The 17,832-nt window shown below is 42.1% G+C and overlaps 1 protein-coding gene across 1 annotated transcript in view; it reads right to left on the bottom strand.

The window, feature by feature from the left end:
- The window catches only part of LOC128643706 (trafficking protein particle complex subunit 3-like protein), a 245,095-nt gene that overhangs the window by 174,252 nt on the left and 53,011 nt on the right, over window positions 1–17,832 (bottom strand). The window contains exon 2 of the mRNA XM_053696536.1: window positions 12,396–12,443. Coding sequence (XP_053552511.1) covers window positions 12,396–12,443 — 48 coding nt within the window. The remainder of the gene's footprint in view (window positions 1–12,395; window positions 12,444–17,832) is intronic.

The raw sequence follows: 17,832 nt of genomic DNA, 5'->3' as shown, positions 1-17,832 counted from the left end.
CGGTCGAATCAGTTGTCTCTAGTGGATCAGGAGACTTATTTTGGCCGATATCCACCGCTGCCCACTTCAAGAGAAAAGGCGCAAACATCCGCCATTTTGGGCCTTGGGGCCCTCTGTCTTTCCGCAAATTTAGGAGCGATGACAATTCAGAGAGGAGGTAATTTCCACTGACCCTGCATCTGACACCGGCTTGAATCCCTGCCGCAGCATTCTCTCCTACAGACCGGGTAAGACTTTCTCAGTTTCTCTGGCTCCTCTAACACTTACTCCGGACACCGGTGTTTTCCATAAGACCCTGGCTGGCCACTTAGCAAAATTGATAAGTACTTTTCTATGCTGCAGTGTTGGGGGCATTTGAAAAACTATTGTTAGAGCTAGACTGTGTCCCTCTCACAATTTTCACATGTAACACCCTGCTTCATTGCTCTAAGTCCTGCGGAGGACAAATATTATATGGAGCACATTTAAAGAATATTCTACGGGCCTTTTGTCCAATACAGACACATATAGGTGAACCCCCAAGCCACTGAGATTTCTGGATTATTTGCTCATACCCTCTCCCCTTTCTAGGGGTACTATAACAAGGTCTAAACCCATCTTTCCTGAAACTGGGGAAATTCACCTACCTAACACATTGGCGGGCTTGTCAGCCATTGCAGCGCCTACCCACGGCAGGGACTGTTGGGGGGACACTCTCTCGCAAGGTGCACTGGATGCCCAACTACAAGGCCTACAATAAAATTTTGCAAAAAGTTGGCATAATTGTCTCTACTGGGGACTATCTGAAAAGTTACATTATTTAAGTGCTGATCTGGGGCCTCTTCACAGTGCTACTTTATATTAAAGGCTCCAGGTCTAAACCTCTACTCTGCTGTTGGAGTAAGCTTTCACACTCAACCAAGAGTGGACTGTGCTGTCTACCCTGTCATTAGGTAGCTGCAGAGGTCTTGAACCCACAACAAAAGGAGAGACTAACAGAGACAATCCTTTTTGCTAGAGGTGTATGCATAGCTCAATTTAATAACAGTCAATTGTCTTTACTGAAGCTGCTGCGTCAGCGTTATTGTCTTCGAGCACTAGGCACGAAGTGTAGTGTGATGTTTATTTGCTACTTGTTTCTTGTCTAACAACAATTGCTTCCCCTCAACAGCGCTGACAGCCCTAGTCAGGTATTCCACAGGTATTGTTTAAAGAGTTTATATAAATACTGTTGTCAACCTAACATACCCAGTGTGCTCTTAGGGGGCCCATTATAACTGCATCACCACTGTCAGTCTAACCACCTTTATTTTCTGACAGGCTCCCACCACTGTTGCATTGCTTATTACAGTTGCCTTGTTACTGTTTTTTTGAGACCGTGACCCCTCAAGACTCACCCTTTCCGGCCTAGCCTGTCTAGGCTGGTCACTTCCCCTTCCCCTTCCCCTTTTCCCTTCCTTAGAGTCGTATCCCCTATCCCTGAGTCGAGAGGGGGCCCTGGTGGCCAGGAGATAGCTCACCCAGCTATCCTAAGTTTAACCATTTCTCCTTACTGAGATGTACTCTAAAGATATGTAGGTTAATTTTCTATGCCAAGGCCCCAGTCAGCCAGAGAACAGCTGATCATTATAGTGTTGTCACGTGCCCGCAATTTTTACTGAAAACCCATGCAGGTCAACAAAATGCCTCAAACATTCAAAAGGAAACAGAAACCCTTGAATACTCCCAAGCGTACAGTGGTGGATCATTTCAGCAACCCCCACTCCAGATCTCGGGCTGCCTCAGATGAAGAACTTTCAGATGCTAGTAGCTCAGCTGAGACCACCGGTGAGTCTACTTTGACCCAGGCTGTGGGACGGTCACTGCGTGCTGAAAAGGAGGTCAATAACAATATTATGGACTCTATCACAGCACTTCTGGCCTCGCATCATAACTCTCTAACTAAGAAATTTGAAAAGAGCCACGCGGATCTAAAGCGCGACATAGCCACCATAGGTGAGCGCACAGACATAATAGAGCGCAAACAGGAGGATCTTATGATAGACCATTCCAACCTTCTAGGGTACTCTCAATGCTTAGCTGAGCAAATTACGGATCTTGAAGTCAAATTGGCAGACCTAGAAGACCGCACCCGGCGCAACAATATCCGGGTGAAAGGTATCCCTGAGACTGTCTCCCCACAGGATCTAGAAAAATACCTCAGAGAGATGTTTGCTGCGATATTGGGCCCAGAAGAAGGTCAAGAGATGTTGATGGATCGGGCGCACAGAGCGCTGAGACCCAGATCCAGTGAAGGTGATAAGCCTCGGGATGTTATAGTCCGCTTACACTATTACACCTTCAGAGACAAACTCCTACGAGCTCTAGCGGGGGGCAGAACCCTTCCGGGCCAATACTCTGAGGTACAGGTCTACCAAGATCTCTCACCACACACCCTCCAGTTGCGGCGCCATTACCAACCCTATACCAGACTGATGAGAGATAAAGCCATCAAATACCGTTGGGGGTTCCCCGTCAAGTTGCATATCACCAAAGAAGGCCATCAATACACAGTCTCCTCACCACAACAGGCTAGAGAACTCATGCAAAAATGGGACCTTTTACCGCCAGATCCGCCTGACTCTCAGATACCTAAGGATCCAAACAGGGGATTGAGGGCCTCGGCCCCAGAGTGGCGGCCTCTCCCTCAAAGAGTGGGAAACCCTCAGAAGAAACCACCACAGTACGCTGAAAAGCACGCGCCCCCTGGCAGTGCCACTACAGTTCCAGACACAACATGACTTCTCCTCTCTCAACACCCCACGCTAACCATGGGGTAATGAGGCCCCCTGCTCTCCCTTAGGGTACCAGGTGTACCTTTTGGGATTTGCTTCGTTACTGTTTCCTAAAGGACCTAGCATGGATGTTTTCAGTCCCTACTGTTCTGAGGTTCCACCTAAACTACTCCCCCTCCCCTTTTAATATTTGTTCTCTTATCATCACAGAGGGATACATAAGTGTTAATACGTTCTAACATTGTTATTATGGTTATGGAATGTGTGTTTATATTGCATAGAGTCGAGAGACTTGTTTGTAGAATAGATTAGCCACCACAGTTAGCTATAAGGGCGGCTACTCCGCCAGTTTCCTAGATGTAGGGATTCACCTTGACTGTAAAAATCCTTCCTCGGGTAACTATGTTACACCACTTTCAGACAATGTTCTGTTGAAATGTCCCAAAGTCTATACCGTGGGAATAGTTACCATATTACTAATGTTGGTTGCCAGTGAATACTCTTTTTAGTAGAGAGCTGTACTATAAGAATAGTCTATTTAATATTTTTGCTAATACTATTGTCTGTTCCAGTTGATATCTAATAGTTTATGACAATGCTCAATTACTTATGCTATGTTCACCCTAGCTGAGACGTGTTAATGTTTTGTTCATGTTAAGCTGTGTATTTGTCATGTACGACCTACCGCACACCATATGCGAAATGATACACAGGGCCCTGCCTGGAGAACCTTCCTCTTAAGGGCCACCTGACACATGCCACAGAATGACTGACTGGGGCCAGGCTCTACATGCTGGCCTCCCCCCACCTTGATAGTTGTGATCTCTTACATTTTCTGGTAAGAGCACTCATAGCGATAGTGTAGTATACACATCGATATATTTCCTGACAGTTTTTAACAACCCTAAATACTTACTCGAGAGCAGACAGCTTTACCTCTCCCTCCTTTGCTTCCCCCCCTCCTTGCCCCCACAGACAAACTCCGCACTTCCGCTGGGTTTACTCAACTAGTGACATAGAGTCTTCTAACCCAATGGCACCCACAACTATAGCTACTCTTAATGTCCAGGGCTTAAACTCCCCCACTAAACGTAGCCTTCTATCTAATTATCTCAACGTCCACAAATTACATATAGTGTTCCTCCAGGAGACCCATTGGGACTCCAAATCCAAGCCATTTCGCAGCCCAATACACTACCCCATATGCGAAACCGCTTCCTTCTCAGAGAAAAAGAGAGGGGTAGCAATTTTGATTCACAGAGATATCTGTTGCAGTGTGGAATATGTAGATCGTGACCCGGAGGGTAGATATTTGATCTTAATCTGCACACTAAACGGAATCCTTTACACCCTAGTCTCTATCTACGCCCCAAACGCCAAACAGATCCCTTTTTTGAGACAGTTTCTAGAAAGACTGGGAGAAGTTAAGAGGGGACACCTACTGATAGGGGGCGACCTCAATTTGGTCTGGGATCCTGCCTTAAATAAAAAAACTCCAAAAGCTTGCCCCCCTGACCGAAACCTTAACACCCAGTCAAATGCGCTGCGCAAACTTATGTACCAACATGGCCTATATGACATCTGGCGCTGCCTTGCACCGACAGAAAGAGACTACACCCATTTCTCCAAACCCCATAACTCCTACTCCAGGATCGACTACCTCTTGTGCGATTCCTGGACCTTGGATCAATTCTGTGCCCCACGAATTAGACCATGCCCCTGGTCGGACCATGACCTTGTCAGTGCTGGGTGCTCCACCTTGCGCCCCCCGGACTCCAGGCCCTCTTGGAAGCTACCTGACCATCTTTTGACAGAGGGGGAAATCCCTCAGCTAGTGGAGACAATCTCGGATTTCCTGAGACATAATGACACGGGTGACACAACCCAGGGAATCCTGTGGGCTGCACTCAAAGCCTACCTTAGGGGCCATTTTATAAAAAAAAGCGCATTATTAAAAGCTAAAAACAAGGTTTCCCTTGCTAAGCTCTATGCGGAACTGAGACAGGCGGAATTGGCTAACAAGTATTCTCCCACCCCCACTATGGGCGACCAAGTTGACGCTATCAGGGAGGAAATTGCCAAGAGAGAGCAACTACGAGTCCAGGCAACCCTACTTCGACTCAGACAGGTGTATTTTTACAAGGGGAACAAGGCTGACAGGCTGTTGGCCCGTAAGCTCAGAGATCGTGCGGTTCAGGCCAGAATCCCCATGATTTCTACGGCGACAGGCGTAGTCCATTCGCCAAGAAGTATAGGGAAGGCATTTGCCGACTACTATGCTTCCTTATATAATCTTGATAACAACTCCTTGGGAACCAGAGCCTGCAGAATAGCTGCCCAGCAGTTCTTGGCAAAGTTAAACCTTCCCTCCCTAACAGAAGACTCAGCCGAGGATTTAACTGCCCCATTCACTTTGGAGGAAATCAAAACAGCTATATTGACCTTGAAGCCCCACAAGGCTCCAGGTCCGGATGGGTTCACGAGCCTCTTTTATCGTACCCTTACCCACGTGCTGTCCCCTATCCTGCTCCATCTTTTTGATGAGGTTAGAGAAGAGGGAGCTTTCCTCCCCGAATTCTTGGAAGCTAATATCTTGACTATACCCAAGGAGGGGAAGGACCCAACACTCTGCGAGAGCTATCGGCCCATCTCCCTCATTAATGTGGATGTGAAAATCTATGCCAAGGTCCTTGCGACTAGGCTTGGAAAACACTTACCCTCTTTGGTCCATTTGGACCAAGTGGGATTCATACAAGGAAGGCCAGGTACGGATAACACCCGTAGGCTACTGAACATATTTGTGGAAACAGCTGATATGAGACTACCCCTCCTCACCCTGTCCATGGACGCAGAAAAAGCGTTTGACAGGGTGGGGTGGGATTATATGCTTTACACTTTAGAACGTTTTGGGATCCCTGCGACGTTTCGCACAGCTATTGCCGCTCTCTACGCTTCCCCGACGGCTGTTGTTAAGGGAATGGGCTTCTGTTCCCCTAAAATTGCGATCAGGAACGGAACCAGACAGGGGTGCCCCCTGTCCCCGCTCCTCTTCGCGCTGGTGATGGAGCCTCTGGCGGAGGCAATCAGAGAAAGTCCTGAGGTCCAGGGTCTTCGGATACACGACACGCTTCAGAAATTGGCACTCTTCGCCGATGATCTCACTCTCTTCCTCACCAACCCAGTAGAGTCACTTCCCTATCTCTTCGAGATTATTGACGCCTTTAGTAGCATTTCGAACAATAAGGTCAATGTGTCTAAAACAGAGGCCTACATGATTCACATTGAGCAATCAGAGCAGAGACGCCTTAGGCGACTCTACTCGTTTAGGTTGTCAACAGATGGGATCAGACATTTAGGTGTCTTTCTGTCGCATGACAAAAATACGGTATTGCAGGAGAACTACAGTGTTCTTCTACGGGAGATTGAGATGAGACTGAAATCTAGAAAATATGAGGAAATCTCCTGGATGGGCAGAATTTCTGCTCTGAAGATGATGATCCTCCCTAAATTAACCTACCTTATGCGGTGTATCCCCATCTCGGTCCTGGAAAAGACATTACGTGGCTTCCAAACCGCATTCAATGCCTATGTTTGGAACAATAAGCGTCCAAGGGTGGCCGCGGCCACACTTCAGGTTCCTATAGACAGAGGTGGGCTGGGACTACCCAACGTTCAATTATACCACCATGCGGCGATGATTTTGCACGTCTCAGCGTGGGGGCCTGCCCTGCCAGATGGCGGGAGCTGGAGCAGGCTTCACTCCCTGCTTATGTCGACCTCTCAGATCTACTGTGGGTTCCACCACACTTGGCTGCACAGATACCGATCTCCAACCTTCTCATCAAAGAATGTCAATCGGTTTGGTTCCGCCTCAGACACCACCAGTTGATAGCCCCACACCCTTCACCCATCCACCCTCTCATGTCGCTCCTTCAGGGGCTACCAAATATTCGGCTTGCCCCCTGGAAAACCCTAGAAGTCACCTCCTTGAGCGACTTCTACCTGAATGAGAAACTTCTCTTGCCGCAAGACATGTTGTCTAAATTCGCTATTCCCAGATCCCTCGAGTTTGACTTTATGAGACTGAGATCCCTGATGAAGGCTTGGGGATTCCTAGTTGACAAACTTAGGGCTCCTACTATCTGGGAGATGAGATGGAGGGCAAACCTCCAACTGAGCAAACCTCTCACGGTCCATTACCGATCCCTGATGGGTCCTCCCACACTGGTGAAAACCAGGCATATGGCCTCCTGGGAGGCTGAGTTGAGACTCACTTTTACGACACTTGACTGGACTAAGGCGATACAGTTGACTAAATCAGCACTTCATTGTGCTACAATGTATGAACTCTACTTCAAGATCATCTCCAGATGGCACTTAGTGCCGACCAAACTTCGGACCCTGTACCCTGAGCACTCACCCTTATGTTGGAGAGGGTGTGGAGAGATGGGTACCCCGCTCCATGTGTGGTGGTCATGTAGCAAACTCCGAACTCTTTGTTCAAAAACCTGTGAGGTCTGCAAGGTACTAGAACTCCCGACCCCGGACACTCCAGGCCTAGCCCTGTTACATTTGGGAGTTAAAGAACTGCCGAGGCACAAGAGATATCTGTTAGTCTACATACTGACATCAGTCAAGATGTTAATCGCCAGGAATTGGAAGAAACAACAGCCCCCAAGATGGCAGGCAGTTGTTGACTACCTGCAGTACGTTAAATCAATGGAAGACTATGTCTTCCGGACTAGGAAACAGTCGGATGTCTTTCCCCTAATCTGGGTACCTTGGGAGACTTACCTAAAGCCAACTACATGATGTCCCCTGTCTCCTCAGACCTAGCGACCTCCCTGTGACTACGTTATCTGCCCCCCCTAGAGGAAGCGCCCCACTATGTCAGACCTGGGGTGCCCCTCATTGCTCTGCCCCTTCCCCCCCTCCACTCTCTGATACCACTACCTCCCCCCCAATACCTCCCCCCCCTCCCTGTAAAGAGAGGTAGGTGTCTACCCCTTCCAGTATTACTTTCAAGCATACATACTATATATGTTCTATACTTTACCTCCCTTCACTGTCAGGCTCAATGTGTATGGCGTAAATGGCCATACGATGCCTAAAATTCCCATGAAAAAGAAGCAAAATTTTCTCTATGACAAACCAATACATAACTCCTGAAACGTGTGAATACACAGCTGATGAACGATTTCATTATAGACCTGTTCATTGAGTTAGATAACATGATTCTCTTTGTATGTTAATTAACCCTTGACTGTTTGAATGCAATCTGTTATCTATTTTGCTGAGCATAATTGTTTTGTTATGTGGTTTTGTATCTTTTTCACCAATAAAAACTTATTTATTAAAAAAAAAAAAAAAAAAGAAAACGGCACCTTTATACCCCCAATGGCTGGGGCACTCACCACCTCCTATGACCCAGGCCCAACAGAGAAACCGATTTGTCTCCGATAAACCGCACTGTCAGGAAGAAGAGAAGATCAGTGTGACCACACCCGGTCACGTTGTGCGCCCCTGCTGCAGCTAAAAGCGTGCCAAGTCGAACAGGCTGCGCAGCTAATCAAAATGAAAGTAAAACCTGTACGTTCCAACATCTGCCTGAGCCTCATCTCACACAGGTCACAGCATAAACACAATATTTACATTATGTAATTAATCCCCCCTGTTCAATAATCCCCTTATGGAGATATTAACCCTTGATTCCATACAGATAAAAGGAGCCACACTGTGATCCTGTCTTCTTGCGTTAACACAAATGTATAAAATGAAACGATCTTACAGGAATCTATGCCGTTGAACAGAAACACAGTCTCTCAAGTTTGACAGTCTTGTAGCATCGCTCCTGACATGGACTTGAGTGAAAAAGCAGGCAGTGAAACTCGTCAACACTGATTGCTTAAGGAGCTGTTAATACGAGTCTGGATGGGTTCGCAGAAAGACTCTCCCTGCATCTCCAGACTAACATTTGTCAATGCTCTCACTGAGAGGCCGACAAGACTACTTAAAACTCCAGTCCCATTCCGAAGGGTAGATACCCTTCCTAAGGAACTACTCCGAAATCTTGTGACACTTTTCTGCCAACCTTCTTTGACGAAAGGCAAAGAATGACTGGGGGATGAGGGAAGTGGGGGAGGTATTTAAGCCTTAAGCTGGGGTGTCTTTGTCTCCTCCTGGTGGCCAGTTTCAGTATTCCCACAAGTAAGGAATGAAGCCGTGGACTCTCCTCATATTAAGAAGGAAATATATATGTACAGTATATGAATATATCCATATATATTTATGTGTTTATATGTGTATATGCACATATTAACACATAAATATATATGTATATAAGCATATACATATATTTTGCAATAAAAACACAGTCCCATAGACTTCAACGTAAAGGCAGTTCTCAGTGCTGTTTTTTCCAACACCCGAAAGTTGAATTTTGACTAGACTATCTCTTTATCTCCTCACTTAAAAGAGATAGTCTAGGCAAAAATAAAAACTTTTGTGATTCAGATACAGCATGCAATTTTAAGCAACTTTCTATTTTACTCCTATCAATTTTTTCTTCGTTTTCTTGGAATCTTTATTTGAAAAAGCAAGAATGTAATCTTAGGAGCCGGCCTATTTTTAGTTCAGCACCTGAGTAGCTCTTGCTGATTAGTGGCTACATTTTGACATCAATCAGCAAGCGCTACCCAGGTGCTGAACCAAAAATGGGCCAGCTCCTATGCTTACATTCTTGCTTTTTCAAATAAAGATAACAAGAGAATGAAGAAAATTATAATAAGAGTAAATTAGAAAGTTGTTTATAATTGCCTGATCTAACTGAATCATGAAAGTTTAATTTTGACTAGACTATTCCTTTAACTCCTTATAACTGCTTTGTGCAGTTATTTGAAAAAAATAAATAAAGATGCAACTATTTTTTTATTTTATAATAAGAACTATACACTATATTTTGGAGGCAATTGGGGGGACATTTTTTATTAACCAGAGGTCTAAACTCTGGATAACTGTGGTTAGCGCAAAGTGCTATCGTGAACTCGCTGGAGCATTAACCAGAAACTTGTAATGGCTGGTTATTTAACCTGCGCCCGTTAACAAGCAACTTTGCCAAGTTAAAATAGCGCTCCACTCGTAATCTAGCCCAAAGTTTTTCAAAGGGATTGTGATCAACCCCAATATCATTAATATTTAAGCTCCACTTGTAATCTCATACACTATGTTTATAACAGACAAAAGTCTCCAGAATTCCTTAAGAATTCCTTCATTAACAAAATTGACTCCATCAGACATGAAATCAGCTCTCAACACAATTCCATTCTCTCCCCCCCTCAAATACTCCCACTCACCCACAACCCTCATAACCTGAAACTTAGTTCATTCTCCCCTGTTACTGAGGACGAAGTTTCAGCACTTATACTACGCTCTCACCTCACTACCTGTCCCCTTGACCCTATCCCCTCACAGCTGCTCCCCTCTCTCTCTGCTACCCTTACCCCTATACTAACACACACTTTCAACCTCTCCCTCAGCACTGGTACATTTCCCTCATCAATGAAACATGCGCTGGTCACACCTATCCTCAAAAAACCTTCCCTTGATCCTACCTCCCCATCCAACTACCGCCCAATTTCCCTCCTCCCTCTTGCTTCTAAGCTTCTCGAAAAACTAGTATATGCACGCCTATCCCATTTCCTTACGTTAAACTCCCTTCTTGACCCGCTGCAATCTGGATTTCGTCCCTATCACTCCACAGAGACAGCTATTGTTAAGGTCACCAACGACCTACTTACAGCTAAATCAAAAGGCCACTTCTCTCTGCTTATCCTCCTTGATCTGTCCGCAGCCTTTGACACTGTCGACCACCCTCTTCTGCTCCAAACCCTCCAATCCTTCGGCATCTGTGACACAGCCCTTTTGTGGCTCTCTTCCTATCTGTCAAACCGTACCTTCAGTGTAGCCTTCTCTGGGGCCTCCTCCGCCCCGTCACCACTTTCTGTCGGAGTACCGCAAGGCTCTGTCCTCGGTCCCCTTCTCTTCTCAATCTATACATCATCACTAGGCTCCCTAATTAAGTCCCACGGTTTCCAATATCATTTGTATGCCGATGACACCCAAATCTACTTCTCTGCACCAGAACTATCTCCTTCCTTGCTAACCCGTGTCACTAACTGTCTTTCTCACATCTCTTCCTGGATGTCCTCTCACTACCTCAAGCTAAATCTCTCCAAAACTGAGCTCCTCATTTTCCCCCCTTCTTCCAAAATCTCCACCCCCAATATCTCTATAACTGTCGACAACTCCATCATTACCCCTACCCTGCACGCCCGATGTCTCGGGGTCACATTCGACTCAGATCTTTCCTTCACTCCTCACATTCAGTCATTGGCTAAAGCCTGCCGCTTCCACCTTAAAAACATCTCTAAAATTAGACACTTCCTTACACAAGGCACAACTAAGATTTTAATCCACTCTCTCATTCTTTCCCGCCTTGATTACTGCAACTCTGTCCTCTCTGGTCTCCCCACCTGCCGCCTAGCTCCTTTACAATCCATAATGAATGCCTCTGCCAGACTCATCTTACTTACACGTTGCTCTTCATCTGCTGCGTCTCTCTGCCAATCCCTTCACTGGCTTCCTCTTGCCTCTAGGATCAAACACAAAACTCTCACTCTGACATACAAAGCCCTCAACTGCACTGCTCCCCCCTACATCTCAGACCTTGTCTCCAGATACTCTTCCTCCCGTCCCCTTCGCTCTGCTCATGACCTCCTACTCTCCTCCTCTCTTGTCACCTCATCACACTCCCGTTTACAGGACTTCTCCAGACTGGCTCCCATCTTATGGAACTCTCTGCCTCGCTCCACAAGACTCTCTTCTAGTTTTAAAAGCTTCAAGTGCTCCCTAAAGACTCTACTGTTCAGGGACGCATACAACCTACGCTAACCTTTCCTAATACCAGTTCCTCTCCTCCACTGCAATCCCCTGAACCCTGTTAGCATGTAAGCCTAATAGACCAGCTGTTTGTAGATCACCTTCTTAAGAGCTGACTACAACATTGCAACTATTGGCAGGGCCCTCTACCCTATAATTGTTTTGTTGTACTCCCCCTTTGTTTATAGCGCTGCGGAATCTGTTGGCGCTCTACAAATAACCGATAATAATAAAATAATAATAATTAAGATCAAGTCTATGATGAATTTACTTTAATAAAGAAGGTAGAAAATGAGTTTATACATCTTTAAAGTAAAGTGAAATGTTATCACCAAGGAACCATGGATGACCTTTTCTATGTAATATACAGTAACACTTGTCGTTAGCTGAGATGCTAGATATACTGCAATATCATGTAAAATATGTCAAACAACACACAAACAGCTGTATAGTAAAGGGTACATTCATTTTCAGATTACAGCAGATTGTTTGCCAATTACAGTAGGTTTTAATGAAACAGCATAAAACTTCCTAATACTCTTTATGGGGCAATGAATTTGTGATGTACGAAATACTTATTATTTAAGTATAATAAAGCTAATAAAACTGGAATTTTATGAAAATACACAAACAGGTAAAAGGAATATGAGCAACATGGCTTGAATAGGATCATGTTTTATATGTTGGCCCAAAAGCAGTACTTACAATGTTATGAGCTGACGCGGAGGTTGAGATAGCTGGTAATTGCCAATCCTGCACAATAAAGGAAAATAAACACATGAAAAGGATGAGGATAAATACAATATGTAATACAAATTTCATTTGTGCATTTTACTGAGAGATTTTTAAGTACTTTTATTAAAATATTCAATACAAAATATTTGAGTTAACAAAAATAATAATCAATGTAAAATTGCAATACCACACTATATAAAACATATTGCTAATTGCCCTTTTATCAACAGCTTGTATGTTATAGCACTAACAAATAACCTTGAGTAAGAAAACCTTGTATTAATCAACTGACTTGTATTGACCCAAACAAGACAATGACATTGGCTTTTAAACTTCTGCAATAGCTATTTAGCTCTGTAGTTTAGAGCAGAACTGAATTAATGCCGATTCCAAAACCCTCTCACTGTGGGCTACATTACGATTGGATCACTATCGCTCCTACATTATCTTCACTAGAAGTAAGCTTTTTGGGTGCACCAGGTACCGTGCGTATTACAAGTTTGAAGTATAAGGTTTTTGCACAAGTGCTAACTCGACGCACACAAAAAGCTGAACTTTCAATGTCACAACCTTGTTAACATCTTCCCCCTTGTGAACAAACTCGATTGCGTTTTCTCAAGTGCGCTAACCCGACATGAAATGTTAATATTTTGCATTCCAATGTTCTTCACATAGCAGAATATGTTCTATTTATTCTTAAATACATAATTTATATAATATATATGTTGATATATATAGATATATTTAGGAATATCTATTTAGGAATTTATAGAACAGTTTCTAAAATGTGCAGAACATCGGAATCTAAAATATTTACAGTACTTATACAGTTAAACACTTTTTTAAATATGAATATTGCATAAATATGATTCTTCATGTTTTCATCTAGTTGACTGCAAAGGGCTCCAATGCACTATATATATATGCCTATATATGTATACATATGTATTTATGTGTCTGTAAATACATATAAACACATATACATGCATAAATACATATGAACACACATATACATGCACAAATATATATACATTGATATACATATTTAGACATATATATGTATGTATCTCTTTGTTAAAGCCCTTTGCAGCCTTTTTTTTCTCTATAACACCTGAGACCTCATATCTTTGAGCCCTTATAACTTTTTATGCAATTAATTCTTAAAAAACAAAATTATCAGATAGTGTTATGAGTGCAAACGTACTTTAAATATCTAATCTTGATGTGTTTTGTGCAACTTTTTTAACTTGCGTAACAGTTAAAGGGCCATGAAACCCACATTTTTTCTTTCATGATTTAGAAAGAGAATGTAATTTTAAACATCTTTCTAATTTACTTATATTATCTCATTTGTTTTATTCTCTTGATATTCTTTGCTTAAAAGCATATCTAGATATGCTCAGTAGCTGCTGATTGGTTCCTGCATATAGAAGCCTTGTGTGATTGGCTCACCATGTGCATTGCTTTTTCTTCAACTAAGGATATCTAAAAAATGAAGCAAAATAAATAATAGAAGTAAATTTTAATGTTGTTTAAATTTCTATTCTCTATCTGAATCATTAAAGAAAGATTTTGGGTTTAGTGGCCCTTTAACTAGCGTTCTGTAGTTGCGTTATCCCAACGCACGTTAAATTCAATTGTGCTCAAGCTAATTAATTTACGTTCCACTTGTAATATACACGCTACCTCTGACATGCGCAAACAGCAGCCACACATAATCTAGCCCTTTATATTGTATATAATTCACACATTCACATACTCAAAATATCTACTCATGTAGTAAAGTACATAGTTTTTTAAATTGCTTGTATAAAATGTTGATAGCAACAATTGTTTAGTATAGAAAGCATTATGGGCTAGATATCCAGTAGAGCGATGAGGGGTATATTGTGAAGGTTTGCGCTCATCGGGCTTACCACTTGTATTACGAGTTGAAAGTAAACACGATCGCCTGAACACAATCACGATTTACACTAGAATCATTTCTGTGACTTCAGAGCTCTAACTGTTTTGCGAAACATAAGTGTCACAAAACACATCAAAAAATCATTACAATGTATAGTTAAACTCATAACAACACTAATAAAAATTATTAAAAAAATATTGCACAGAAAACTTATAAAGAATCAAAGATATGAGATCTCGGGTGTTAGAAAAAAAGTCAGACAAAGGGCTTTAAAGGGATAGTCAAGTCCAAAAAAAACTTTAATGATTTAAATAGGGCATGTAATTTTAAACAACTTCCCAATTTACTTTTAGCACCAGTTTTGCTTTGTTCTCTTAGTATTCTTAGGCGAAAGCTAAACTAAGGAGGTTCATATGCTAATTTCTTAGACCTTGAAGACTGCCTCTAACCTTAAGGCATTATGACCACTAGAGGTCATTAGTGCACGTGTTTCACAAAGATAACATTGAGCTCATGCACAAGAAGTGACCAAGGATTGAGCACTGATTGGCTAAAATGCAAGTCTGTCAAACTAACTGAAATAAGGGGGCAGTCAGCAGAAGCTTAGATACAAGGTAATTACAGAGGTAAAACGTGTATTATTATAACTATGTTGGTTTTGTAAAACTGGGGAATGGGAAATAATGGGATTATCTTTATTTATAAACAACAAAAATTCTGGTGTTGAGTGTCCCTTTAACATTGAGATAGAGACATATACATGTCTAAAGATGGATATGTGTGTGTGTGTGTATATATATATATATATATATATGTCTATATATGTCTATATATGTGTACATGTGTATTTATATGTGTATATATGTATTTACAGACACACATAGACACATAAATACATATGTACACACATATAGACATATTTATAAGTGCATTGGAGCTCTTTGCCATTAAGTAGATGAAAACATCTAAAAGTATATTTATGCAATATTCATAAAGATTTGAACTATGTATTTACTGTCTGTAAATATTTCGCATTCCAATGTTCTGCACATAGCAGAATATGTTCTAAGTATTTATAAATAGATATTCTTATATATAGACTCCTTGAGAAAGGGCGGAGTCCCGAAACGTGCGTCTGAGTTATGTTGTCATCACATGTGGACGAATACTAACTCATGCTGAGGATAGCACGCTACTACAAACAAGCGGAAGTGTACCCGATCGTAACTTTTGACTATTGACAGTGAGGAGCTGTCATGTCACTGAAGGAACGTCAAATCGCAAGTATTAACCTGTATACACGAAATGATATCACAGGGCGGTATAGAGTGACAATGATAGTGAGGAAATGATGTTACCAAGACGGAAAAACAACCACAAGTATTAACCTGTGTTTTGACGAAACTGTGCAAGGGCAGTGTGGAATGGTATTGTGCTTTCAAGTGTGACAACTGTTTGATGTTACAAGTGTGTGAAAAATAAAAAGAGTGTTAACCGCTTTATGAGTGCTATTCCTACAGAGTTTTTCCATGAGGAAATTGTTGAATCTCAGTGTGTTGTGGCATGAACTATCTGTAGAAAAAGTGTGTTCCCACAGAAGTTTCCATAGAAATATGAGAAGTGGATTTTTATAATAAGAACACCGTTCAAGTTCAAAGAGAACAATCAAATTTATGACAACTGATTTGGAGTCGTTATCTCTTTTAAAGAGGACATTCTAATCTGTGATCATTCGTGCGCCTTTTTTTTGCACAGAGACATTTTCCCTTAATATTTTTTTGTGATGACTTGGTTTTCCTTTGGGACGCCTTGGGTATTTTTTTTAGCTTATGCTTGTGGATGTGTATGTGGTTGGATGGTCTGAGTGAATACGTGGGGCCCCTCAATATTATACGTGAAGCTAATAGGTTTCTAGCATTTGTTTAATAAATGTGTTTTTAAATATACATTTTTTTGAGTGCTAGCTATATTTATTTGTACATAGAATATGTTTTTATATGTATTTATAAGTAGATATTCATATATATATATATATATATATATATACACACACCTATATATAAGCATGTATATATATATATATATATAACACACAGAGAAAGGCCAGCACTCGCTCAAAAGCTCTCAGCTAAGATTAAAAGCAAAACTGGTAGAGTTAGTTACCGTATCTGGCCAAATGGGACAAGCCCAGGTACCACGTCTTCAGCAAAGCCGGATCGGCAGTCCCCCGCCCGCCTCTCCTCTGTACTTACGTCACCAATGACGAATCCGGCTTCCTCCAATCATGGCTTCGCCCCCAGAGTGTCCATCTCATGAGTCCACTCCGTGATTGGAGGAAGCCGGTTTCGTCATTGCTGTTTAAGTATAGCATGAGAAGCGGCAGGGGATCGCCGATCCGGCTTTGCTGAATAAAAAGGTAAGTATTTGTAAAAATACACTGCAATGTAAACTTTCATGAATGAAAGTGCCCCTGTTTTTAATAGTATTTTTAAAACCCGGGCACTAATTTCATTAAGATAAATTCTCTTAAACCAGTGTTGCAAATTTCATTGTTTCTTCTTTCATTTTGGGAACTTCTGTATTTCTTATTCTATTATTTTTGCATTATTTTTATATTTTTTTCCATTTCTTGATTAATATTTCTTTAATTTCCTTTTTCATATTTTAATATATTTTCCTTGTTTTTTTCCTTTTGACGCTTGTTTTCTGCCACATACTGTATATCTCCTTGTTTCCTTTATCACCCCTTTTTCATAATTTCTCGCTTTCTCCCATCTCTCTTTACCTCTGGTTTCCTTTACCAGTGTAATTGTTTGTCCTTGGACTGCCCCTACCTAGAGACCCCCATCTTGGTCTTCCACTTCACCTTCCCATTATTGCACATGCTTGACCAAGGCCATTTTAGGTATGTTTTTTCCCTTACAAAGTCTTCAAGCCTTTGGACTCTCCTCCTAACAGCCCACCTGGCGTCTTCTTTCTCTCCTGCCTACATTCCTACATATTGTTTTCTGGTTGACACATTATTGTTCATAGTTTCTCTACATTTTGTACATTTTCATCCTTTTACTCCCTCCAGTGGTTAAATACAGGCACTACATTAGGTTTGATTCAAATATTTTAAGAGAAATATTTAGTGTGTATATATATATATATATATATATATCCTCCAAAAAGCAGGCACTCACTGGACTTTATTAAAAAATATAATTTTATTAGCTCATATTAAAAGACAAACGTTTCGGCACTGCTATGTGCCTTTGTCAATGTCACAAAAATCGACAAAGAGTGCAACTAAGCACCCGAAATCAAGTAACATACATTTAAAAAACTTACCCCTTAAATACATCAAGCACCCCTTAGCCGTGCCGCCATCCATTAGCACGCTCGTTCAAACAGCCAGCTCTGACGTCACGCTGACACGCTAGACGTGCCTAGCGTGATGACGCATAGCACGACGTTGTCATAGCAACGTCAGAAACAATGCACCGGCGTGTCAACCAT

Source organism: Bombina bombina, unplaced genomic scaffold (genome assembly GCF_027579735.1).
Source record: "Bombina bombina isolate aBomBom1 unplaced genomic scaffold, aBomBom1.pri scaffold_602, whole genome shotgun sequence".
NCBI lineage: Eukaryota > Metazoa > Chordata > Amphibia > Anura > Bombinatoridae > Bombina > Bombina bombina.
This window is presented reverse-complemented; position numbering and strand designations above follow the sequence as displayed.